The sequence below is a fragment of the Alosa alosa genome, chromosome 6 (assembly GCF_017589495.1).
Source record: "Alosa alosa isolate M-15738 ecotype Scorff River chromosome 6, AALO_Geno_1.1, whole genome shotgun sequence".
In the NCBI taxonomy this organism is placed as follows: Eukaryota; Metazoa; Chordata; class Actinopteri; order Clupeiformes; family Clupeidae; genus Alosa; species Alosa alosa.
This window is the reverse complement of record NC_063194.1, coordinates 35030291-35055998: the sequence shown is the minus strand read 5'-3', so window position 1 is coordinate 35055998 and position 25708 is coordinate 35030291. Positions and strand designations below refer to the sequence as shown.

Below are 25708 nucleotides of genomic sequence, written 5' to 3'. Positions count from 1 at the left end.
AGCATGACCAGTAGGTGAGTGTGAGTGTGTGTGTGTGTGTGTGTGTGTGTGTGTGTGTGTAAGGTGAGTGTGTGTGTGTTTGTGTAAGGTGAGTGTCTGTGTGTAAGGTGAGTGCGAGTGTGTGTGTGTGTGTGTGTGTGTGTGTGTGTGTGTGTGTGTGTGTGTGTGTGTGTGTGTGTGTGGGGGGGTTGTGGGGCATGCAAGCAAGGCCGTGGTGCTTTGGCATGGTAGTGTGTTTACCTCACCGATGGCCTGGTAGCCCATGCTCACGGTGACCTGTGGTGTGTGTGTGTATATATGTGTGTGTGTATGTATATGTATGTATGTGTATGTGTGTGTGCGTGCCCGTGTGTGTATATATGTATGTATATGTGTGTGTGTGTGTGTGTGTGTGTGTGTGTACACCCACCGTTGGCCTGGTAGCCATACTCGCGACTGTGTGTGTATATATGTATGTATATGTGTGTGTGTGTGTGTGTGTGTGTGTGTGTGTACACCCACCGTTGGCCTGGTAGCCCATGCTCACGGTGACCTGTGGTATAATGATGTGTGTGTTTCACCGTTGCCCTGGTAGCCCATGAGGAGACCGATAGTGGAAGGGTGACCAATGCCGGAACCATGAGCATCGGTGGGCCGTCCTCTTCAGACCGGGTCCAGAATCTTCAGCGTACAGTCCGACTTTACCACGATATTACTGGGCTTCAGATCCTATGAGAGAGAGAGAGAGAGAGAAGCGATTTGGTTGATTGTAAACAAGACGCGCCACCACGTTCTGGACTGTCTGTAGTGGTTTTTACCACGCCGCGAGCGCGCATACGCCACGCCGCGCCGCATAAAGACCACTTCCATGTCAGTGATATTGCCACTGTCCCCAGCTCCTTAGCCACTACGCTACCAGCGCACACACACATCACATCACACACACGCACACACATCACATCACACACACCTGCATGCTAGCCCAGTTCCTTAGAGAATGACCAATGGCTGGGTAGTATGTTGGGTTTAGGTATGGCCTGATCCTTTGTCTGTGTGTTTGTGTGTGTGTGTATCTGTGTGTGTGTGTATCTGTGAGTGTGTGTGTGTCTGTGTGTATCTGTGTGTGTGTGTGTGTGTGTGTGTGTGTGTGTGTGTGTGTGTGTGTGTGTGTCTGACTAACCCTGTGAATGATGCCTGCTGCGTGCAGGTGTTTGATTCCACACAGCATCTGGTAGAGCAGGTAGGACAGGCGCTCGTGGTCCAGCTCCATCTGAATCACCTGACACAGGTTAGCATCCATCAGCTCCATCACCAGGTACCTGCAGGAGGAGGAGAGGAGAGAGAGAGGGGAGAGGAGGAGAAGAGAGAGGAGGAGAGGAGAGGAGAGGAGGAGAAGAGGAGAGGAGGAGGAGGAAGGAGAGGAGAGGAGAGGAGAGGAGGAGAGGAGAGGAGGAGAGGAGAGGAGGAGAGGAGAGAGAGAGAAGGGAGGAGAGAAGAGGAGAGGAGAGAGAGAGGAGGAGAGAAAAGGAGAGGACAGGAAAGCGAGAGGAGAGGAGGAGAGAGAAGGAGAGGAGAGGAGAGAGAGAGGGGAGAGGAGGAGAGAGAGAGGGGAGAGAGAAGAGAGGAGGATAGAGAGAAGAGAGGAGGATAGAGAGAGGAGAGAGAAGAGAGGAGGATAGAGAGAGGAGAGAGAGAAGAGAGGAGGATAGAGAGAGGAGAGAGAGAAGAGAGGAGGATAGAGAGAGGAGAGTGGAGGAGAGAAAAAGACAGCAACAGAAAGAGGGGGGGGTCACAAAGCCCCACACACACACACACACACACTTTCAGATATAACCTCGAGTATATGAGGGAGGTTTAATCCAAGCGGAGGTCCTACCCTTGGATGATTCAGATATAATGCTAACCCGCGGACCTTATCTGGGACCCTATGTGTGATCGACATACACGCACATTACAGAATCTCCGTGTGGTTGTCAGTGAGGGGTGGGGGCTTGTAGAGTTCAAGAGGCGAGAGATCTGACGCAGAATATATCTCGACGCTGTCACAGCTACTGTTTTTGTTTACAAAGTGTGTGCATTATGTAGGCTAAAGAAGAAAAATCTATTGTGCGTAGGCTAATACTTGAAGTAGTCACGTAAGTGCGATTACTTGTGTGCTTCAAATAAACACATTTATCTGTTTTCAACGTTATGTAGCAGAATAACTTGGCTATGGAACCCAAATCTGGTTTCAAGATTGGAGAGAGTATGCACAAACTTTATGGTATGGCTACCAGCCAATTGGTGTAGGCTAACTCAAGACTTCAAGACCATCATATAGACCCTTCCGTTTTTAAACAACAAACAAAATACTAACATAACAGTGAAGTGGTTCGTTTTTTTCATGGTTTATTTTTTCCAAAAGCATCCTCTCCCATGTGTCCTATTGCATTTAAGTAGGAGCTTGGAACAAAGTTGGCTATTTCTTCGTTTTCATTTTCTCTAGCCATATTTATGCTCAACAAACATCGGGCTCAGCGGTGAGGTCATAGAAGGCTATCAATGAACAGAAAACCGACCGTGTTGGCTAACAATTTATTAAATACTCCTGTTATTGTCATCAACGGCGTGGCTGTAAGGCTACTGCCTTTTTCAGCCTTCTGCTGATAATGATTCAGTCTTCTGAATTAGTTTGTCCTTGCCATGCAGTTGTAGGCTAGCGTGGTCGTTCCTTCATGTGTTCTATCTGTGCTGTCTGCCCTCATGGACAGTAGCTCTGTGATGTCTGCATCTTTCCAGGTCGGAGATTTTCTGGACAGCACTATGCCACTCCATCATGACACTGGCATTTAACTGCCCCCGCCACACGGACGCACGAAAGAAACGTCATCGACACTAGGTGTGAATTTTAGCCGCATGTTCTACTCCTCGTTCAGACACATTTACATAATGTTCGGAGGAAACACTGGGGGGGGGGGGGGACAACCGGCTAAGTTCGGACTTCCATATGACGTTTATGTTGTTCAGATATACGGCCCCACCGTTTAACATCCACAGAACCTCCGGTCTTACACGTATGTCTGTAAGCCCCAACACATATCCCCACACACATACACACATACACACAGAGCTGAATAAATGTCACTTACACATCCTGAAATTCCTCAAGTGTCTTCTGAGGTGTAAAGACGTTTAACAAGCCGATGATCTGAAACACACACACAGCACCACATCATGACTTCACACACACACAGGTAACACCCACACTCTCTTGAACACACACACTCCCTCTCAAACACACAGGTAACACACTAGGCATAAAAAAGAAAATTCTTGGGTTCCGGTTTCCGACCGACCCTGTCAATTTATGTGCGACCCAAATTTAAATTTTATGAGCTTGGGGAAGAAATAAAACTAAATAGTCTAGGCTACATTAAATAAATCCACAAATAAGCGGACTATAATTACATTAGTACCCCTTGCGTTATGTATAGGGATGGCCGTATTCTCTCTTTTACAAAGTAGCCTATGCACAGCTGTTCCGAAAGGCGATTGTTTTTTCGTCTTACCAAGGCACTACTTAATTTTGTCCAAACACTGCGCTTTTTTTAAAATTTGACCAATCATCGTGAGTCTCACCGGTGAGAAATTTCACCTACCACAACAGTCCCTCACGCGGAATATTGAGCCAGATGGCACACTTACTTCTGCATATGACACCAAAGACTGCCCTAATGTGTTGGTTCCTCTGCAGTTTGATGACAACGTAAATAGAAGGCTAACGTTAATGATCTGCTTACTTGCATCTCTCAACCTGGTGTTGCTAACCTACCTAGGCTATGAAAGTAAGTTAACTAAGACCCTACTTGGTTTACTGACATTTGAGTAAGGCTATGCAACCCATTGGCAAAAGATTACCTGGATATGTCCTTTTGGCTTATGTCATGTTTGCCAGCTTGTGGGCTTAGTTTGAGTAGTGCTACCAAAATCATAGAAATTAATAAAATTGCAAGACATTTACCTCTTCTATGATCCAAGAATGATTTCATTCGAAGTTGTTTTTTTTTAACATTTATTTGAACTAATGACACATAGAAGACATTCCCAATTGCATCCATATCATAATGCACTATGCAAAAGTGATTTACACTTGTGGCGAACACAGTGAGATGCAAGCCTTCAATCTACTCCAGAAATGTAATTATTAGGCTACTCTCCGCCCTTAAAAAAGGGGCAGGCAGTCAATTAGGCGTGACACCACCTATGTAATGACATTAAACAGAATACTTACTTGGCTATTAGTAATTATGCAGGCCACAGACTATGAATTATTAAAAAGATATGAACTTAATATGAATTACAAAATGTATGAATGTATTGAAACATAAGACATGATGCCATCTCTTTAGGTGACTGTCTTTTTTGGACAGTTCTCTAAAGGTTATACAGTCAAAGCATTTTCACAAATAAAGTAGGCCTACTTTGATTTACTGTAATCCTTACTGTTTACCTTTGATTATCCTTTTTTAATAAGCATCAAGATTATCAGTGTGATTTTTGGTCTTACTAACCTTAATTGCCCTACATTTAAAAAAAAAAAAAAAAAAAAAAACCCAACTATTTTTGCAATTTTCACTTCCTCCCGCAATTTCTCCACAAGAAACAGCTAAAAACACCGCAACTTCCATCCAGGCATTTTAGGTCGAAACAGTCTCAAAAACCTCCTGAAATCCTGGAGGACTGATTTTCTTCCCTTACTGCCACTGGGAAAAAACAATTCCCCTACCGACCCGGACCCCGAATTTGCCCCGACCCGATTACGGCCCACGGCCCCGACCCCACCCCGACCCCACGGCCCTGGCCCCCTCCCGGCCCCATTTGACCCGACCCCCGACCCCCCCACCCCCCGGCCCCCCCCGACCCGCGACCCCGACCCCCCGGCCTCAACTGACCACCAACAGGGAACCTTTTTTTATGCCCTACCTCCCAATATCTACATATGGTTACACACTCTCAAATATAGTTCTATTCTCTATAGGCATGTGTGTGTGTGTGTGTGTGTGTCTCTTACGTTCTTGTGGTTGACACACTTCATGAGGACTCTGAGGGCACGCTTGGCGTGTGTGTGTGTGTGTGTGTGTGTGTGTGAGTGTCTTACGTTCTTGTGGTTGACACACTTCATGAGGACGAGCTCTCGGAAGGCGCGCTTGGCGTGGGTCTGGTTCTGGAAGGGCCGGCTCAGCTTCTTAATGGCCACATTGCGCTCCAGGTTGTGGTCATACGCCGAGCTGAAACACAAGTGTGTGTGAGTGAGCAACCGTGAGTGTGTGTCAGTGTTGCGCGGGTTTGGTCACAAGCGGCACAATATTTTTATCAACCTGACCACAACTCGGACCACGAATATTAATTAGGACAAAATTATACCCGACTTGCCTATTTACAAAATGTGTGCTTTTGGTTATAGCCTACCATGCAGTGTGGCAGTAGGCCATTTCTGTAAAACAAACTAATTTATTTCGAGAAACTTTATGCAGTAGAAGTACACGCAGTAGGCATGCAGGACATAATGTTTCTTTGCAGGGAGAGAATGAGAATAAGAGCGCAAAACGACGCAACCAGCAAAAGGATTAGCTAAACACTAAGACAAGATTTGAAGGCCATGGACATCCATTTTTCTTTCGAAAACAGAAATGGTGAAGGCAGCAAGGTAGGCAAGAGAGATGCATTGCTGGTCAAATCGTTAGATAAGAACTGGTTTATAATGCTGAATGAAGCACAAAAGCTTTACTGAAGCACATACACTGTTTAAAGTCACAGGCACAAACTTGAACTAAGGTAGCTTTTATGCATAAAAACCTATACGGGCCTATACGTACCGGTAGATATGGCTGTGTAGCCTGTGTACCATTTATTCCTGTATAACATTTATTCCTGCAGGCGCCTGCTCACGGCTGTAGGCTAAAAGATTAAAAAGATTAACGTGGGCAGGTGGCAAAGTATCAGCATTATTTTACTGAGCGACTTGGCAATAGGTCTTGTACCTAGTCTAAAAAAGCTGTTCCAGGTCAGTATATAAAAGCTATCTATTGCTTGCTTGAGGTCTGGGAATTGCACTTACTCGGTTTGGCTGGGAGGGCGGACTCTACCAGTGCCACGTTTATGACGAGTTAATGTATGTTGGTCGTGCCTCTTTTGTGGCTGTCATACTTTTAAATGGCTTCGCAAGAAGTACATAGCACATAACTTGCACTACTGTCATCTTCTTTAAGAACCTTTCCAAATATTCCCCATATATGGCTTTTCCTGGAAGCGTGTCTTTATTATTTGAACTTCTCGCGTCTCCACCTCCTCTACTGTCTCCACCTCTACCACCTCTACTGTCTCCACCTCCTCTACCGTCTCCGTCTCCACCTCCTCTACCGTCTCCGTCTCCACCTCCTCTACCGTCTCCACCTCCACCTCTACCGTCTCCACCTCCACCTCTACCGTCTCCACCTCCACCTCTACCGTCTCCACCTCCTCTGGGTCGCCTCCTCTGCCTCTGTCACCTCACTTGCTCATCTCCACCTCCTCTACCGCATCTCCGGTCTCACCTCTACCGCCACTGCCATCTGCGGTCTGGACCCCATTTTCTGCGGGTCTCCGCCTCGTCTGCGGATCACCTCCTCTACCCTCTTCCATCTCCGTAATCCTGCCGGGTCTCCCACCTCCGCGCGTCTCCACCTCCACCTCTGGGTCTCCACGTCCTCTGCGGGTTCGCGCCAATAGCCACCTCCTTTTCCCTCCGGATACAGTCACGCCCTCTGCCGTCTCCACCTCTGCCTCTGCGATGTCTCCTCCTCTGGGTCCCCACCTCCTCTCTGGGTCTCACCCCTCACCGCCTCCCACCTCCTCTCTGCCTCCCTCACTCTACCCTCTACGTCTCTCCACCTCCTCTGCAGGTCCACCTCCTCCACCGTCTCCACCTCCTCTGCCTCTGCCCTGCACCGTCTCCACCTCCTCTGCAGGTCTCCACCCCTCTGCACCGTCTCCACCGTCTCACCTCCTCCTCTGTCTCCACCTCCTCAGGTCTCCACCTCACCTCTAGGTCTCCACCTCTACCGTCTCCCCTCCTCCTCTACCGTCTCCACCTCTACCTCTACCGTCTCCACCTCTACCCTCTACCGTCTCCACCTCCTCTACCGTCTCCACCGTATATATATATGGATGGATAGATGGATGGATGGATGGATGGACCCTGGTTGTGAGCCCCTGGGCCCACAATGTTTAATGTGAAATAAAATTAGTAGCCTAAAGGCAACATTTGAAATGAGGAAAAATAAGGAAGATAAGAGTGGGCCCTAATTGGGGAGAAAAACTGAGTAACCTTGGCTATTTTAAGCTATCTTAACGTGAAATAAGATTTGAGCTGAGACAAGGATGGATATTCCACAGCTGGTTCCTTGAACCCATCAATCAGCAAGTTTAATTCTATTTTTTTTTTAAAATGTTGACCTGAAATCCTGGAAACCTTTAAGGAACATCACGTTGTTAGGCAATGAATGGATGTGTTAAGATTGTGGTGGATCAATCATATTGCCCTCTTAATTAAATTGTAAATATTCTGTGGTGTCAGTTCACTGTTGAATGGGTAGGCCTAGCTTCAAATTGGGCTTTTAACAATAAGCCTCCAGAATATGTATAGGAGTGGGTCAGGGCAATTCAGCAAAAAAACTAGGGCTGTCACTTTTTGTGAGAAAAAAATCCTGTTAGATTCTTGAGACATAATTGTTCATTGAATCGATTGCCAAAAATCGATTTTTCATGTCTACAAAGGCGTTTCAATTTTCAACACAAAATATAGGACAATCCACAAAACAACTAACAGGCATTAGAGGACGAGCGTAAAGGGGCGCTTGAAGGCGCCAAATGGCGTGAAGTTTCGTGCACAATGACAAACAGGAGTGCAACATTCTCGAAAAAAACAATAAGCAGAGTGGACTGCCATAACATCAGTGAAAAAACATTACTGCAGGCTTCAAGCGTGGCTCGTTTACAATTAGAAATGTCAAACAAATTTAAGCCCTCTGAACTCTGACGGCGGCACAGTTTGCATTCGCTGTCCTTCTCCATAGTTTGATATACCCAAACCCGAAGTGCTTCCATGCTCGAACTCCTCAAGTTATTAGGGCCTATCACTCAGTATCTCTCATGTCACACAGGTTGATCGCCTTTTTTCCTCAATTTTTGGCAAAAAACACCAGCAGCACAGCAGCCGATTGAAAAAGCTGTTTCGGTCATTAAAATTGGTCAAGGAATTTTTTTTTTAGCTTTTAATGCTTACTGCACTTGAATTCTTTGTTATTTTTCTGCTTGTTCCTGAGTTTTGTTACAGCTATCTTTTTCATTTGTTTAATTCGTTTAAAATGAATAGTGTACATATTTGGTTAAAATCGATTCCCTTTTTTAGTTTTTGAAACTTGTGTTGGTTGGTCCAATCGATTTTCGAACGTAAAGTGACAGCCCTACGCAAAACTGTCACACCCATAACGCCAACACAATGCCAACGTACAGCTATTTAGTTGACGTTCTGGACGTGACAGTTCTGCGTGGTAATTGCGCCGATCGTTATATAAAGCTCTGTTCACCAAGCTGTCTAGCTTTCTCCCCTTTGAGCAATCCATGATTTGAAAATAACTTACATATCCATCCGATTGTTTCTCGTCCCGTCTCCTCTCCTCGCTCCTCTTCCCTGTCTGGCTATCAGTGAGTCTCTTCACCATAGTAACTTTACTCACTGACTCGACTTTATCAGAATGCACAGATTTCACTGGCTGTGTAGCAGCTAGCGAGATGATGGTTCCTGAAGCTGTTATCCTAACCTAGAAACATTTAAGCAGCTTTTGAAATCTTCATTGAAAATCAAAATTATTATGGTCTGGGTCGGATAGGATCCGTCAGAACCCTTGGTCCGCCATTTGGTGACCCTGCCCTAGTCTTCTCCGGAAAAACGAATATGCAACTTTTGGTGTCAGCGGTTCGAACACATCGGATGTGACTCAGCGGAAGTATCAATGCGCCCAAAAAATGTAGTCAGATTGTAGTTTCTAAGAAGACTGCAAAACGGACTCCGACTTGGCTTTGTTGCTGTTGAAATTGTAAGTAGCCTACCCTTGGGTGAACTTCGTTTTTGTAATGTGATTTGATAAGTCTTTTGAACAAAGTGTTTGCTCGACCGTTTTATTGTGAGCCCTGTATGTGTTTAGCTTGGTTTCTTGATGGCTAGCTCGCTAGCTAGTGGAGGTTTAGCGTAGCAGTCACTTGCTACCGAAGCTGCAGGGGGAGCTATGTCCTGCATAGGGCTTCTTTAAGTATTTTTTTAAAAATATATCTTTAATTAATTTTAACTGACCCGCCCGCAAATGACCCGAATATCATTAAAATATTTTTTTTTATGACTCATAACCGCGGGTGACTGCGGTCATCCGCAGACGACTGCTTAATTTCGGGCGGACCGCGCAACACTGGTGTGTGTGTGAGTAAAGGTCCAACAGTCCCAGCCTGACCACTAAAAACACAAGACTGAGTGTGTGAGTGTGTGCAGCACCCTCACAAACACACACACACACACACACACAGGACCGCAGCACCCTCACACACACACAGGACCGCAGCCCCCTCACAGATATGAATGACATTTGTAAAGTGAAAGTGTATTCCCACACTCTCTCACTCACACACTCACCAGACGATGCCCTGTGCTCCTGATCCGATGGGGCGGAGGTTCTGGTAGCGTTTGAGCACAGTGAAGGTGGAGTCGCCCACCTCGATGCTGTAGTACTCCTTCTCCCGCTTGTTCCTGTTCATGCTGACAGACCACGCCTGCAGGGTGCACTGGGCCTCCAACACCGGCCGCTGCCGCAGGGCCTGGACACACACACACACGAGAATCTATAGGTTTATAACAGTGCCTGGACACACACGAGAATCTATAGGTTTATAACAGTGCCGCAGGGCCTGGACACACACACACACGAGAATCTATAGGTTTATAACAGTGCCGCAGGGCCTGGACACACACACACACACGAGAATCTATAGGTTTATAACAGTGCCGCAGGGCCTAGACACACACACACACACACACACACACACACACACACACACGAGAATCTATAGGGTTATAACAGTGCCGCAGGGCCTGGACACACACACACACACACACACACACACACACACACGAGAATCTATAGGTTTATAACAGTGCTGCAGGGCCTGGACACACACACACGAGAATCTATAGGGTTATAACAGTGGCGCAGGGCCTGGACACACACACACACACACACGAGAATCTATAGGTTTATAACAGTGCTGCAGGGCCTGGACACACACACACGAGAATCTATAGGGTTATAACAGTGGCGCAGGGCCTGGAGAGACAAACACACGAGATTTGGGAGAGAATCTATGTGTGCGGCATAATGTATAGAACGCCGTGTAATAAGCGGCATAATGTATAGAACGCCGTGTAATAAGCGGCATAATGTATAGAACGCCGGTCATTACCGGGAAATAGGTCCCGACGGGGCGAACTGGACCCCGCGCAGCGGACACCTATTTCCCGATAATGACCGGCGTTCTAAATATTATCCCGCTTATTACACGGCTACTTGCCAAAACGAAACAAGAAACTCCCCACGATATGACTTTAGCCTACATAGCCTAGGCTACAGCCTTTGTTACCGTTTCGTCGTGGCTTTTGCTGAGAAACAAATAGTTTGCAACAACACACGCTGAACTTGAATCAAACATTCTTTAGAACACAGCTGATCAACCGTCTGCTTTCACTTTTGAATGAGTTCCAGTTCGCGTAGTGATATGAAAGACATGGATTAGAAGCACAAAACCCATTTTCCTTGACAGCGGTCTGTTATACTTAGCAACGGTCTGTTATCGAGAATTATCAGACCACTAAACGTTGGGATGGCCCAATAAAGTGAATGGAGCATTCTGCAGCATTATGAAGAGCCGTATAATAATAACCCACTGCAACACTGGGATGAAATCTCTCTCCTCATCTTTCTCTCTCTCTCTCTCACACAGATCAAATCATACTTCATACTTTTAGGCAATACTGAGCCGCTTTTAGGCTAAGAGACAGACAGACAGACACACACACTGTACATGTTTTAACTCAGGGTACAGGCGACACAGGTTAGAATAAAGTCCTGCGCTCTGCTCTCACACAGGTCAGAATAAAGTCCTGCGCTTTGACACAGGTCAGAATAAAGTCCTGCTCTTACACAGGTCAGAATAAAGTCCTGCACTCTGCTCTTCCACAGGTCAGATGGCATGACCGTTCTCCCCTGTGCCTCCGGGCCAGAGCACATCACATAGAACCACCATGAGAGATGTGTGTGTGTGTGTGTGTGTGTGTGTGTGTGTGTGTGTGTGCGCGCACAATGGAGGGAAAAGCGAAACAAAAATGCAGAAAGCAATTTTATTTTTATTGTGCATGCCTCTGCAACAGCCTGAAGTGTGTAAGATGTAAACAGTACAATAAGTACCCAGACTCTATCTGTAACTTGTAAACAAAATAAGACAATCAGCTATAAAAACTGAAAATAGGCCAACAGCATCTCTTATTTCTGAAAGTGCAAATTACATAGAATAATGGTTTTTAAAAATCCACTTAAGCAAGACCTTCAACATCCGTGTTTAGTTGTATATGAAAGGGTCTACAATTTGCCTCAATATTTTTTAGAGTGTGTACAGTAATAATCTACTGGCTGTGAAAATATCACACTATTTTTGCCTTCTTTTAAAAAACGAAATTGCTCCTTTCATTTTATAAATAGACGACAACTAGAAGTCACGTTACTTTACCCTTAGACGTTAACTCACCATATGCACTTAACACTGCCAGCTCCTCATGTGAGAAGTTACAAGTTACCCTAACATAAAGGTAATTACCACGCGATTTACATAGCTTTCTGTCATTACGAAATCATTTTAAGCCATAGGTTTTGGTCCTATTTGTATGTGTATCCAAAGGCTGGTGAAGCGCAGGGGAAGTTTTTTTTTTCTCGTTTCAGTGATTGGTAGCCTACACATCATCTGGGTGATGGCGTCGAATATGTGTAGGATGTTCGATATATTTCCACTCACATACCCAACCACTGCTGAACAACGCCGACACACAGTTTCGTCTTATCCACCACTCTCTCGCCTGTACTACTGTAACTGAAGTTCTCAAACTTGCGATCTTAAAGAGACCAGCAGGTCCTGGCTGTAACTCTTGTGGGTTGCCACCACTCGCGTGCTGCTATCTCTGACTGACTGACTCGACCTACGACCTGACAAAAAAACAACATAGGCCCCAATCAGAGCTTCAGAGCTAAGGCGAGACTACAGATTAGCGTTAGGTGTTGCTAAAGAACTCTTGTAACTCTCGTATTTAACAGTTATTCCGCATTACATTAATTAATCCGCACGCGAGTTTTATGTATTTTTATACCGTGTATTCTCCGTGTAAATTCATGCACCGAACCGTGACGCTCATAACATTTCGGTTCAATATGAATACATGTACCGTTACACCCCTAACACACACACACACGACTAACCCTCACACACTGTCTCTTACACACACAGTACATTTCCTTCAGTGTCTGTCCAGAGATATTCACTCATTCATTCACTCACAATGCACGCACACACACACACACACACACACACACACACACACACACACACGAAAGCAACAGCCTCAAGCACCTCGAAGACAGCTACTGAAAAGGCTCGACTGATAGCTCACGTGACACACACACACACACACACACACACACACAAACACACAAGGGATTCATCTGCAAAGAGAACTCCGGGCCCACTGTGTGCGCGTGCGTGGTGTGTGTGTGTGTGTGCATGTAAGAGAACTTGCAGGACTAGGCTGTATAAACTTGAGTGGAGGGGCCTTTTCAACCCCGTTGCTCTGCCCCTATGGAAATACATGCAGTGGCGTGCACACACACACAGGCACGCAAACACACGCACGCACGCAAACACACACACACGCACACAAACAAACACACGCATGCAAACACACACACACACGCGCAAACACACGCAAACACACACACGCACGCAAACACACACACAAACAAACAAACAAACACATGCAAACACACACACACACACGCACACAAACAAACAAACAAACACACGCATGCAAACACACACACGCGCAAACACACACACGCACGCAAGCAGTGTCTCTGCCCATGGAAATACAGCCACAAACACGCACACACAAAGTTATTCTGCCCCATTGGAAATACATACAGTGTGTGTGTGTGTGTGTGTGAGTGACTCTGCTAGAGGAGAACTGAGAACACTGAGCAGGTGATGCTGAAACACATCAGAGCCACATCAGGGCCACATCATGGCCACATCAGAGCCACATCAGGGCCGCGTCATGCTGATGTGGACAGAGAGAGGGGGCTGAGAATACAAAAAGTGACAGAAAGAAAGAAAGAAAGAAAGAAAGAAAGAAAGAGAGAGAGAGAGAGAGAGAGAGAGAGAGAGAGGAAGAGAGAGGCAATACCAGCTCATCATTCAGCTTCACACAGCACCACATCTGAGCTCAGGCGCGCCTGCAGGTGTACGTCCGTACGCACTGTGCGTATCATCAGGCTACTCAACGAGAGAAAATGTCCTGTGTGTGTGTGTGTGTTTTGGCCCACCATACCTTCCCAACTATGGACAGTATTCCATTAGCTGCATGCCATCAGGCTACAATTTACAATTTTCTATTGAAGTTAGTGAACACGTTATCAAAATACTCGGCTATCTATATTATTAGCACACAATGTTGAGCTAATTCACTAACTCAATACTCATCATGGATATCACAAGTTTAAACAACGAAAACAGAAAGAATGGATGCAGCAAAGTTAGGAGTTATTCCAGAGGGGCAAGAACAAGGTAGGCAATTGCTTGTCAGAACGTTAGACTGCATTAGACAGCTGTTTAAAGCCAGACGTCACGGTAAGCTAGAACAAAACTAAAGGTAACTTTAGCCTGTATAGGGCTGTATCAAGTTGTCTAAATGAATAGGTCATTGAAGACGTTGTTGTTGTATCATTGCATTGTTGCTATGCTATGTAAACCGGGAAACGGATATTGTCCACGAGTGATTTTTTTTTTTGCCCGGGGGTGCGTACCATAGCCTTAATTCCTGCAGGCGCCCCTGTCTGAGCTCATGCAGCATAGGCCGCGCGATACAGTCGCAGAGGCGGTGATGTAACGGCAGGCAGCTTGTTAACGTCCATCAGCGCGGAGCCGGTGACAGACAGATTTGAGCTGAACAAGCGCGAGACTCGCACAGCTACTAGCAGTTTCCTACGTGACGCTGTACGTCAAACTGTCAAAAGCGACCCGACATCAGCACAAACACAAGCAGAGAACACTACATGCCCCGAGACCAAATGTCCCGTGTCTCTAGCAGAGCCAAGCTGGTTTGTCAACATTTCACACATGACGCGGAAAGCTACCTGACATGTACGGTTACAAGGCCAGTATCACACACACACACACGCGCGCGCAGTGGTGCAACGTCTTATAGAGAAATCCAACTGCGCCTTGCAAAAAAAAAAAAACTGTAATGACGAAAAACAACACAAGGCAGTTTGAAAGCAAAGCAAGATCGCACCCTACCCTAAAAAATGTGCCAATTTTCTTCTGAGCAGCAGCCATCTCCGTTTCAGACGTGACTCTGGTAGAATTCTACCAGCTTATTTATGATCAGAAGCCGATCCAAGGAACCGCGCCCGAATGTCAACAACAACGCGATGCTGCCAAGGTGTTGACCGCGCCCGCACACACACACACACCGCCGCAGAAGCCCGGGCCAGTTCGTTCCCCTTAGACATCGATCATCCGACGAATGTTTCCAAACGTGTCGGAAAAGGGCGTAGCGCTAATTATTAGCAGCCTAGCTACACCATTAGACTGTGACAGGCGGCAATTAGAGCGCCAGTCTCCTGGCTAATTGAAACAGCCGAACGCTACCTTGCTGCAGAAATTACAGCTTCGCATACAGACTGGCAGCTATGCAGCTGGGCTTGCCGAAGGCGCACTTATAGTAATCTCACCAAGCACAAATGAAACCTAAAACCGCGAATAAGCAAAATGACCAGCGAAAAGGTGCAGTGTCCAGCAGAGCTGCGGCCAAACGCTAAGTTAGCTCCAGGCTCGCCTGGCATGCTGACACCTCCACTACCGAGCGAGCGGACGGAACGAGCTGCAGTGACATTTGACTTTTAATGCGGCCGATTCACATTCTCCACAAGCCGTTCTTAGTCAAACTAACAGACAACTGACAACGCATAGTGTTAGTGTTGAAAATATCACTGTTTTTCCTCAGGCGAAATCGTGTGGGTCACAACCAAGCTCCTCAAATCTAGATGGCTGAGTAACTGGTTAGCCAACATAGCTTGCTAAATCGCTCCTAGCCACAGAGTAACATTAGTCCTATGCCAGTTTCAGCCTAAACGCCACATTACTGGGCATGATCTGATCATGATAAAGGAGGTTAGACAGCGGTTATAACATGAACAGCTAATCGCCACTTCAGCTGCAGTAATACAGATGCTGACATAACCTGCTAGACTAAAACTGCATCAATTATTTACCTAAAGCTGGCTATGCACTCGGGGTAATGATAACGTTAGCTATCTCGCTCGCTAGCTCGAGCTACAAGGTAAACTGGCTAGTGTTTCAATACGGTGTGTCGTCCTGTCGCTAAACCCTCCCCCACAAGATACCAACAATAACATGTCGTTTAATGTGGGTCAAGGATACTCACCCCTTCCACGAAAACGGGGTATTAAACGATATCAGTGAAAGGCAGTCAGCCACTCTTCGCTTCCATTCGCGGCAGTACGCTTGCACTGTTTTTGTTGTTGGTCTGGAGAAACAACCTTCGGGCTTCACGGCAATCCACTACTAGCAGGCCCGACACCGCAGGATACATGCGTCACACGTCACCTAATCTGTGCGTGCCTCTGACGTAGGCAGTCTCTGCGCTCCAGGGGCCAATTTGAAATGTGTGCGATGTCTAAATAATGTCATGAAACTTTGAGTTGGTCAAATATAATTCCATTCTTCTAAAACAGTAGGCCCAGTGCTTTAATATAGACAAGTCCCTATGTCAGGGGTGATGTTATGATCTCTCCAGTGCTAGCAATTATTCCTGTGATCTAGTGATCTTGTTTGAAAGCATGTCAGTGTCGCCTGATAAAATCTAGACTGGCTGTATACTTATTTTATTCTGCTGGCTAATTAGTCTTGCCAATCTGACCTACAGGCCTACTAAACATTTATTTGCACACCACAGGCAGGGGCTGTCATGTATAGGCTAGTCTACTATGACTATGTTGCCCCCCTATACCTCCATACCAGAATCTGACACCAGTAGAGCTAGCCTACTTCTTCATTGGGTTATTAATCTCCAGGTAAATCCTAGGACGATCGTAACCACGCACGAGACTACCACACACTCAGCGTGCTGACCTTGCTGGTAGCTCCCCCAACCCAACATCATAATCCGTCCGGCTCGCAACCCAACCCGTCCGGCTCGCAACCCCTCTTTACAGCTAGGCTATCCCAGCGAGTTCAACACATAGTTTATCCCAGCGAGTTCAACACATATAGGTGCAGCGAGTTTAACACTGTTTACATTTCCCTTCACTGCCGCTAGCCCAGCGAGCTAAACAGGCTATCCTCAATTTTAACACGCAGTAGGCTATCCCAGCAAGTTTAACACACCGTACAGTAGCTATTCCCCTTCACGTATGATCTTGTCCACACTTCTCTTTGTGTGACTATCTTTGTGTGGGCCTCTAGGACTTGATTGCGAATTGAAATAAAATACCTGCAATCAGCAACAGACCTAAACCCAAACCAGCAGATGCGCTTCATATGACTAATATATGTCAGTCTAAAATACTGCGTAATCGTTCATAACCTCAGAGGCTACTTTAGTTGTTTCATAAATAATCTGAAGGGAAAGTTGGTATGAGCTGGGCGCAATAACTGGCTACTGGGTGAAGGCCGTAGCGGGTGTGGGAAAGTGATGATGCTGTGATGTGGGTTAATTATCTGTGAGAGGACCGGCACCTCGCTCACAGGGATTAACGCGAGCGCGTCCGAGGAGGCCTCGCGGCGCTGATTGGCTAGATCGGTGACTTGCCAAACCGCTCCGGTAATCCAATTGAGTTCTTATGGCCGGACACTAAAAATAGGGTAAATTTTCAGAAAGAGCGCGTCGGCCGGTTCCCGGCTCGTGATCTCTGCGTTAGAATCAGAGTAATGGAGAAAATTCAGCTAACGACAGACGCAGGCCGACGAGCAGCGCGTCTTGGGGAAAAGTTGTCGGTTGGACGCATTCTGGCTCCCGCTCCCGGACGGTGGTTCTGAGCGACATCGTGATGTTCGATGGGATTAGGTTGAGCTGCAGATATCCTGAAGATCCTTAGACAGGAAGCCCTCCTGATATCGAATGCTATAAGGTAAAGATCAGCGCTGGCCCGCTTTGCTTGTGGAGCAACGCAGTGCGTCTGCAGAATAGGTTTGAATCCTCGGTTGAATAGGCTACGTGTTGCCGTTAGATTTCGCTAGTTCTCAGTCATGCATTTGCGTTGGTACTGGTACATTTGGTAGGTTATAACGATCAGGAAAGGGAGGTGTGATATTGGGCATTGTCAAACCGAAAACCTAGGCTAGGCCTACATCATTATTAAACACAACTGGATGAACTTTGAATGTCTGAGTGTGTGTGTCTGTGTGTGTCTCTGTGTGTGTGTCTGTCTCTCTGTGTGTGTACGTGTGTGTGTGCGTGCGGTCAACACTGGTATGTCAGAGAAATCCTACTAGCTAGGTGCAGGCCAGGGGCGTCGGGGTCGCGAACCGGATTTGTGTGTAGGTGCACGAGGCGGTCACGCTAGTAACGGTGTCAAAAGTGACATTCAGAAGTCCTGAGCTACCTCCTCTCTCTCTCTCTCTCTCTCTCCCTCTCTCTCGCTCAGGTGATCAAACTGGCATTTTGCATTGATAGTTGAGATCTGAGGCATCTTTCTGACGCCTGTGGATGTATGGTTGTAAATCCATTCTATCTTACTGTGTGTGTGGGGACTAGACTACTCTGCACTGAACAGAACTGATGTTCTAAAGCAGTGGTTCTTAAACTTTTTTTAAAACTAAATTTGCTACCCCTCCAATATTTTTGGTGACCCCCAGTTTAAGAACCATGGTGTAAAGGACTAGACTACTCTGTACTGAAGGAGAACTCTTTTTTTGAGTTACACTGGTCAAAAGAGAGGCATATCAGTTGTGTGTGTGCATGCTTGTGTGTGTGTGTGTGTGTGTGTGTGTGTGTGTTGAGCCCTGGATATGTGCACCATAAACAGCTACACACACGCACACACACACAGCCACACAACATACAACCACACACACACACACACACACACATACACACACAAACAACCACAATAGCGCACACTACTACACACACATACAGCTACAGTAGGTCTACATACACACACACACACCCATACACACACACACACACACACATACAGACACTCCCACACACACCCATACACACACTCTGTGTTGTCCTGTGTGTCCTTGTGCAGGTGCCGTGTGCTGGGAAGATGATGTGTGTGTGTTTGTGTGTGTGTGTGTGTGTGGGGGGTATTTTGTCCGGCACAAAGCAGGGGACAGTGGATAGTGTCTGCAAAGCCTCTTAGAACGGCTACCTCAGGGCTCACGCACCTTAGGGTAACGGAGACGAGTGGAGAGGCAGTCTTACTCGGACAGCAGGGACAGACAGCCAATCTGGCTGCCAAATACGTCACCGAATACCATAAGGCAAGGGACAGTGGTTAAATAATTAAATAATCATTACTTTTATATGGCAGGGAGTGGGGGGAGAGAGAGAGTGAATGAGTGGAGAGGGAGAGGAGAGAGAGAGAGGGAGAGGGAGAGTAAAGATAGAGGAAGAGAGAGAGAGATAGAGGGAGTAGAGAGAGGGAGAGTAAAGATAGAGAGGTAGAGAGAGAGAGAGGGAGATAGAGGGAGGAGAGAGAGAGAGAGGGAGAGATAGAGGGAGAGGAGAGAGAGGGAGAGAAACATCCTCATGTCTCCCCACAGAAACATGAAAGGGCTCAGAGTGGTTTTAAAGGCGATGGCATCAGTGATGACATCAGAGTTCTGTGCCAGAAGCCTGTTTCTTATTGCTCATGAAGTGGTGTGTGTTGATGCTGTTTCTTATTGCTCATGAAGTGGTGTGTGTTGATGCTGTGTCTTATTGCTCATGAGGTGGTGTGTGTTGAGGCTGTGTCTTATTGCTCATGAAGTGGTGTGTGTTTGATGAGGCTGTTTCTTATTGCTCATGAAGTGGTGTGTGTTGATGCTGTTTCTTATTGCTCATGAAGTGGTGTGTATTGATGCTGTTTCTTATTGCTCATGAAGTGGTGTGTGTTGATGCTGTTTCTTGTGACGTGTGTGTGTGTGTGTGTTAGGGGTGGGCGATATGGACAAAAAGTAATATCTCGATATTTTTTGTGATTTTGACGATAACGATAATTAGTCGATATCCTTTAAAAAAAATGTTTTGTTAAAGTCTGAGTTACTTAACAGCTCATTATTTATGAATAGCATCATTACAATAATAATCAATAACCTAACCTGTGACTTTTTAACCAAATCAACCAATGCATTGTCACTGTATGTACATTTCCAATTCTGCCCCCACTTGTGTGTGTGGCAATGACATGGTCTAGCCAGCTACATTAGAGAAGATGAATAGGCCTAACAGTTTCCCAAGAGAAAGTCTGAAGCTGAAGTTCCTTTCAAACCTTTACATAGGATTCACTGTAAAACTAAGCAGACCAACAGAGTACATCTCAGTTATTTCCTTCGATGTTTTGTTTAACCCTCCTGTTATCCTTGGGGTCAATTTGACCCCAAGCAACGTTTAACATCATAAAATATATCAATTTTTTTTTTTGCTTCATGTTTCATGACTTTTCCTCAATTGAAGGGTACAACAGAGTTACCATGAAATTTCTACAATAATATGTTTTCAATGTCCTGTACAAATATTTTGTACATTGATGTTCCTTGGGGTCAGTTTGACCCCAGCTGTATGAAACATAAGATACATGAATATTTGACACATTATGGATATTATTATTTGAATAGTATGAGAACATATTGTTATTATCATTATTACATACACAAGTACTTATTACATATAAGTCATTTTGGCAGGACTGTATAAGTCAAAAGGGGAAGCAACAGCAAGCCTTTGGGCTGCTGACACTGGATGGGCAATATTGCCAGCCAAGGTTCCAAGGTTCATAAAGGGGTGTGGGGGGGTGGGATTGTTTTGTAGGGCTTTTGGTGGTGGCTATTACACTCTTGTTAAGTACCGGTCACAAAAAAACTGGGTAACAATATGAATTATAATCATTATGATTATAATCATTTTCTGATTTTATTTAGCTGGGGTCAAATTGACCCCAAGGATAAAGAGTGTCGGTAAGATTTGAGGACAACACAAGGGTTAATTGCAATCATGTAGGCTAGCATTCCAAGTTACAGAATAGAAACTAATGCGTTAGCTTATGGCTAATGTATATGAGAAATCCCATAGAGAACGGTTAGCATAATCGGTAAACGTAGATATTTAGAGCTAACTTCAGTCTATTTACAAGAGTTCCATGAGAATAATTCTTTGTTTACAACTGACTATTAAAATACTCAAAGGCTAATGTTTTCTCTCCATATAATACCGTGTAGGAAAAAAGTGACTGTCTCATCAATGCTACTTGAACAGAAGTAGCAGCATAAAATCCCAAATAGGCTACTCTCGCTGCACAAAATAAACAGTAGGCGTGCTTGTGACAACGTTGTGACCCAATAGTGATCACGTGACACTTGCTCTGCTGCAGCCAGGGGCTTCTCCCGCATACACCTCCTGGGAATGTATGAGTCTTCACTGCGTGATTTCGAGTGTTTTTTCCCCTATAAGTAATTTAAATACTCGATAATGACAATTTGCACATCGTTAAAACAACAATCACGATATTATCGCAGACGACATCGCCCACCCCTAGTGTGTGTGTTGAGACCTTTCTCTCTTTCTCTCTCTTTCTCGGTCTCCCTCTCTTTCTCTCTTTCTCTCTCTCTTTCTCTGTCTCCCTCTCTCGTATGACCCTGTCCTGTCCTCTGTGTTCTGTGTTCTGCACACACACACACACTCAGGTGCCCAGAGCCACCAGCACACACACACACACACACACACACACACTCAGGTGCCCAGAGCCACCAGCACACACACACACACACACACACACACACACTCAGGTGCCCAGAGCCACCAGCACACACACACACACACACACACACACACACTCAGGTGCCCAGAGCCACCAGCACACACACACACACACACACACACACACACACACACTCAGGTGCCCAGAGCCACCAGCACACACACACACACACACACACACACACACACTCAGGTGCCCAGAGCCACCAGCACACACACACACACACACACACACACTCTCAGGTGCCCAGAGCCTATCTACCAGCACACACACACACACACACACACACACTCAGGTGCCCAGAGCCTATCTACCAGCACACACACACACACACACACACACAGGTGCCCAGAGCCGCTACCAGCACACACACACACACACACACACAGGCTTAGGTGCCTATAGCCACACACACACACACACACACACACACTCAGGTGCCCAGAGCTTATCTACCAGCACACACACACACACACACACACTCAGGTGCCCAGAGCCTATCTACCAGCACACACACACACACACACACACACACACTCTCAGGTGCCCAGAGCCACCAGCACACACACACACACACACACACACACACACTCACGGTGCCCAGAGCCTATCTACCAGCACACACACACACACACACACACACTCCAGGTGCCAGGAGCCCCAGCACAGACACACACACACACAGGCTTGAGGTGCCCAGGCCATCCAGCACACACACACACACACACAGGGTGCTCAGGTGCCCAGGCCATCTACCAGCACACACACACACACACACACACACTCCCAGGTGCCTAGAGCCCGCAGCTACACACACACACACACACACACACACACACACCTCAGGTGCCCAGAGCCGCTACCAGCACACACACACACACACACACAGGCTTAGGTGCCTATAGCCACCAGCACACACACACACACACACACACACACTCAGGTGCCCAGAGCCTATCTACCAGCACACACACACACACACACACACACACACACTCAGGTGCCCAGAGCCTATCTACCAGCACACACACACACACACACACTCTCAGGTGCCCAGAGCAGCCACCTTTTCACACACACACACACACACACACACACACGGCTTACCCTCCTCTACAGCCACAGTGCACACACTGGCTACCACACACACACACACACACTCAGGTGCCCTAGCCTATAGGTGCCAGCACACACCAGCAGCACACACACACACACACACACCAGGTGCTGAGCCAGCTACCAGCCAGGTGCCCAGAGAGCCACCAGCCACCACCACCACACACACACACACACACACACACACACACACACACACACACACTCAGGTGCCCAGAGCCTATAGCCACCACCAGCATACACACACACTCAGGTGTCCAGAGCCACCAGCACACACACACACACACACACACACACCTCCAGGTGCCCAGAGCCTATAGCCACCACCAGTAGCAGCACACTGTGCCGGCAATGCCACCAGTGGCAGCACACTGTGCCAGGCTGCCACCAGTAGCAGCACACTGTGCCAGCTTAATGCCACCAGTAGCAGCCGCAGGGGCAGCAGTAGCAGCAGGGACTAAAGAGTGGAAGCTGGCAGCAGCTGGCATTGCGTGTCGTGGGAGTCCAGAAGATGCTGACCGAGGGGAAGTGCCCACGTGGCGTCCCAGGCAGTTCGGATGGTGGGATCTGATGGCACCAAGGGGCTCTGGACCAGTGGCAGGTGAAAGATGCAGGGATTCTGGGTTGCCTGGGCAACAGGGTCTGATGAAGTTCTGCTGGGTTGCCTGGCCAACAGGCTGATGATGCTGAAAGACCTGTCAGATCCACTGATGATGTAATGATGTGATGATGCTGAAAGACCTGTCAGATCCACTGTAGCAGGCAGCTCATGTTCTGGGTTAGTGCTAGTATAGTATAGTAGTATATGAATTAGTGAAACACCTCAGCACAGTGAGGTGAAGGACTAATCCCGGTGCAGTGAGCTGCCTGCAACAACAGCGGCTTTCGGGGAGCAGGAGGGGTTAGGTGCCTTGCTCAGGGGCACTTCAGCTGTGCCTACACTGGAGTCGGGGCTCGGGCGGCAACCCTCCGGTTCCAAGTCCGGCGCTAACCAGTAGGCCACAGCTGCCTCCAAAAAGTGCTTCACCTCACTGTGTGTTCACTGTGTGCTGTGTGTGTTTCACTAATTCACGGATTGGGATAAATGCAGAGACCAAATTTCCCTCCGCGGGATCAAAAAGAGTATATATACTTATTTACTTATTTACTTATAATGGCTGCTGTGCATCATTGGTGGTGGTTAGTGAGGTTCTCCAGGTGGGTGCTACTCATGGTGGTGGTGGTTCAGGTGGGGGCTACTCATTGGTGAGGTTCTACTCAGGTGGGTGCTACTCATTGGTGGTGGTTAGTGGGGTTCTCAGGTGGGGGCTACTCATTGGTGGTGGTTAGTGAAGTTCTCCAGGTGGGGGCTACTCATTGGTGGGGGTTAGTGAGGTTCTCCAGGTGGGTGCTACTCATTGGTGGTGGTTAGTGAGGTTCTCCAGGTGGGGGCTACTCATTGGTGGTGGTTAGTGAGGTTCTCCAGGTGGGTGCTACTCATTGGTGGTGGTTAGTGAGGTTCTCCAGGTGGGTTCTACTCATTGGTGGTGGTTAGTGGGGTTCCCCTTCACTGTGAAGCGCTTTGGGCGCCGTGTGTGTGTGTCAACTGCTTGTGTTGCGGTTCTGAGCTGTGTGTGTGCTGCCGTTCTGAGGTGTGTGTGTGTTGCAGTTCTGAGCTGTGTGTGTGCTGCCGTTCTGAGGTGTGTGTGTGTGTGTGTTGCGGTTCTGAGCTGTGTGTGTGCTGCCGTTCTGAGGTGTGTGTGTGTGTGTGTTGCGGTTCTGAGGTGTGTGTGTGTATGTGTGTGTGTGTGTTGCCGTTTTGAAATGTGTGTGTTGCGGTTCTGAACTGTGTGTGTTGAAGTTCTGTGTGTGTTGCTGATTTGAATGTATATTATGGTTCTGAGCTGTCTATGTGTTGCGGTTTTGAACTGCGTGTGTTCTGAGGTGTGTGTGTGTGTGTGTGTGTGTGTGTGTTGCAGTTCTGAGGGCTGTGTGTGTGTGTGTGTGTATGTGTGTGTGTGTGTTGCGGTTCTGAGGTGTGTGTGTGTGTGTGTTGTGATTCTGAGTTATGTGTGTGTGCTCTGTATTTGTGCATATTTTGAATTGTGTCATTTAGCTGTGTGTATTCGTGTGTGTGTGTGTGTTTATGTTTGTGCATATGTGTGTGTGTGTGTTCCTATGTGTATGTGTGCTTGTTTGTTTATGCATTCATGCGTGTGTGTGTGTGTTTGTGTGTACTGTATGTGTGCTTGTTTATGTATGCATGCATGCCTGTTTGTGGGTGGTCCTGTGTGTATGTGTGCTTGTTTATTTGTGCATGCATGTGTGTGTGTGTGTGTGTGTGTGTGTATGTGTGCTTGTTTATTTGTGCGTGTGCGTGTGTGTGTGTGTTCCTGTGTGTATGTGTGCTTGTTTATTTGTGCATGCATGCGTGTGTGTGTGTATGTGTGTTTATTTGTTCATGTTGCTTGTTTGTGCATGCATGCGTGTGTGTGTGTTTCTGTGTGTATAAGGGCTGAATGATTTTGGAAAATAATCTAATTGTGATTTTTTTGGACCAATATTGCAATTGTGATTTAATATGCAATATTTTTCAACAGACAGCAACATTATTCTATAGTATGACCAACACAATATTAGAATTTAGCCTAAATTAAACATAAATCGTTCTTTCCTTATATGTGACATTAGGTGATAATTTTAATTAATTATATTTTTTATTTCAATCACAGTAGGCTAGTATATGTTGACTTTTCAGCCTTGAAAACAAGTCAAGATCAAATCAAATCTTAGTGTGAGCGCCAGCACACACACACACACACTCAGTCAAGATCAAATCAAATCTTAGTGTGAGTGTGACGCCACATTCTATTGTATGACTAGTTCATATGGTCTTCTTTCGTTACATGCAGAAAGCAGTACAGCCTGGGTGCTTGTCTCCTTGTCTCACACACATACACCTGCAGCCTTGCGTGCACACAGCACCACACACACACACACACACACACACACACACACACAGATCCGCTCCTCCCCTGCGTGCACATCATGCAACACGGCACCACAGAACAGAAATTCTGCTGGGAGACTCCTGGAAACAGTGTCTCAGTTTAGTGTGTGAGTGTGTGTGTGTGTGTGTGTGTGTGTGTATGTGTGTGTGTGAGAATGACAGTACAGCTCGGTGTTCACTAAAGTATCATCAGCACCGCAGTGCAAATTACATTTAATACTCATGCATGCAAATTAACAACTGTGTTCTCATC

At 46.7% G+C, this 25708-nt stretch overlaps 1 protein-coding gene across 1 annotated transcript in view; it reads right to left on the bottom strand.

The window, feature by feature from the left end:
- The window catches only part of mapk8b (mitogen-activated protein kinase 8b), a 28780-nt gene extending 12807 nt beyond the window's left edge, over positions 1-15973 (bottom strand). The window contains 8 exon segments of the mRNA XM_048245559.1: positions 502-521; positions 567-651; positions 654-708; positions 1160-1298; positions 3108-3166; positions 5117-5246; positions 9683-9864; positions 15809-15973. Coding sequence (XP_048101516.1) covers positions 502-521; positions 567-651; positions 654-708; positions 1160-1298; positions 3108-3166; positions 5117-5246; positions 9683-9804 — 610 coding nt within the window. The 5' untranslated portion in view covers positions 9805-9864; positions 15809-15973.
- Between the last annotated feature and the right edge of the window lie 9735 nt (positions 15974-25708).